Source organism: Corvus brachyrhynchos, unplaced genomic scaffold (genome assembly GCF_000691975.1).
Source record: "Corvus brachyrhynchos isolate BGI_N302 unplaced genomic scaffold, ASM69197v1 scaffold1105, whole genome shotgun sequence".
Lineage (NCBI taxonomy): Eukaryota > Metazoa > Chordata > Aves > Passeriformes > Corvidae > Corvus > Corvus brachyrhynchos.
In genome coordinates, this window is record NW_008237932.1 from 31,816 (window position 1) to 33,870 (window position 2,055).

Here is a 2,055-nt window from a genome sequence, read left to right on the forward strand (position 1 = left end):
TTTGCCCGCCCCCCCAGTCCCCAAAACCCAAAAAAAAGCCCAAATTCCCACCAAAATCCCATTAAAAAGCCCCAAAATCTGCCCCAAAACCCCCTCAGCCGCTGCCTCCCAGAGGAGTTTCAGCCCCAGCGTCCGGATCTGGGGGAATTTGGGGAAAATTTGGGATTTAAAACTTTGGGATGAACCTCTCAAGTCCTCAAAACCCCCAAAAATCCCCAAATTCCCACAAAATCCCCACAAAACTCTCCAAAAATAGTCCTAAAATCCCTCAGAATCCACCCCAAAACCCCCTCGGCCGCTGCCTCCAAGAGGAGTTTCAGCCCCAGCATCCGGATCTGGGGGAATTTGGGGAAAATTTGGGATTTAAAACTTTGGGATGAACCTCTCAAGTCCTCAAAACCCCCAAAAATCCCCAAATTCCCACAAAACCCCCACAAAAATCCCCCCCCCAAAGCAAACACACACATAGATACAAAGATTAAAGCTATGTAATTATCCAAAAGACATTTAAAAAAAAAAGAACTTGGCTTAAAAAACTAGATAGACTAGTAGGATATGGAATGAAAAAAAGAGTGAAACCCTTCATGATTATATCCAAAGATGGTTTTTCTAACTTCTAGACCACATGACTTGAAGTTACATGTGTTTTCCATTACAGCCTTTGAACTTGGCAAGGTTGTAATGGGAGAGAACTTGAATGGCAAATGTTATTAATGATAATTAACTGGTTTCAGTTTTTAGAATTCCATCATTCCAGATTTGTCTTCTTAATCAGTGTATTTACTGAAATGTGAAATCATCTACACAGGTTAATCGTCAGTGATCAGATTTTCATCTTATTCAGCCACACGATTGCAAATCTGACATTTAAGCACTTAAGTACTGTAGCCATATATACAAATAAATTACTTACATTTGTAGATGCTATTCCCCTGTCTTCCCAAGTCGTGACTTACAGGAGTACAGCCTGTGTTTGTAGGTAACTGTACAACTACACATTTTAGTGCAACTCTTTGTTACTGCACAGCGTTATAGCCATAAAAAATGTATTTTACATCAGTAAGACTGTTTAAAGCTTGAAGATCACAGTAACTTCATATCTGTACCTGTATATTCATACTTACATGGTGGGCTCTTCTGACATCCTGTACCATTAAAAAAATACCAGAGGAAGGCACCTCCAACCAAAGCTGTCTACCAATACCAAAACTGTGTGTGAAGAAAAAAAACCCAAAAAACCCCCAAAAAACTCACCATAAACACGAAAATACTCAGACAACACCAACTCAAGGCCACGTAGTACCCGGGCCTACCCAGCACCAAGCCAGCCACGAGGCCTACGATCATCCTGAGGGGAAAACACCCAAAACCGTGGGATTTCACCCCAAAAAAACGGGGGAAAACCCCTAAAAATCAGCTCACCCCACATATTTGTAGCCAGCGAAGGCCACGAGGTCGATGGGGGTCAGGTCTGTGGTGATGGTGACCAAATAAAGGCTCAGGAGGACGCTCAGAACTTCCAGGACCAGCCAGGCCAAGGCCGAGCTCGCCACCAAACCGAGGCTGTCCGGCGAAAATCTGGGAATTTCACCCCAAAAAAAAGTGGGATGGGAGAAGGATTTGGGGTTGGGAGCGAGGAGAAAGAGGGGGGATAAAAAATTGGGGGAAAAAACGGGGTTTTTTGTACCTGTTTTGGGTGCCCAAAGCGAGGCCGGCCAGGAGGATGTAGGTGAGGAAGGCCATGGCTGTGAGGGGAAAGTGGGGGGAATTTGGGGAGTTTTGGGGAATTTTAGGAATTTTGGGGGCTTGGGAGGGTGGGGAGGGGATTTGGGGTGGATTTGGAGAGGTTTGGGTTCTTTTTTGGGTTTTTTTGGGGTATTTTAGGGGGGTTTTGGGGGAATTGAGGATTGGGAATTCGGGTGTCTTAAGGCAGATTTTTTTGAGAGGATTTTGGGGAGGATTTGGGGAATTTGGGGGGATTTTGGGAATTTTGGGGGCTTGGAAGGGTGGGGAGGGGATTTGGGGTGGATTTGGAGAGGTTTGGGGTCTTTTTTG

General features: G+C 44.8%; 1 protein-coding gene across 1 annotated transcript in view; it reads right to left on the reverse strand.

The window, feature by feature from the left end:
* YIF1B (Yip1 interacting factor homolog B, membrane trafficking protein) overlaps positions 1–2,055 on the reverse strand; it is a gene marked incomplete at its 5' end in the record, with an annotated part of 11,097 nt that overhangs the window by 1,819 nt on the left and 7,223 nt on the right. The window contains 3 exons of the mRNA XM_008632923.2: positions 1,255–1,348; positions 1,423–1,578; positions 1,688–1,760. Of these exons, the coding sequence (XP_008631145.1) occupies positions 1,255–1,348; positions 1,423–1,578; positions 1,688–1,760 (323 nt within the window). The remainder of the gene's footprint in view (positions 1–1,254; positions 1,349–1,422; positions 1,579–1,687; positions 1,761–2,055) is intronic.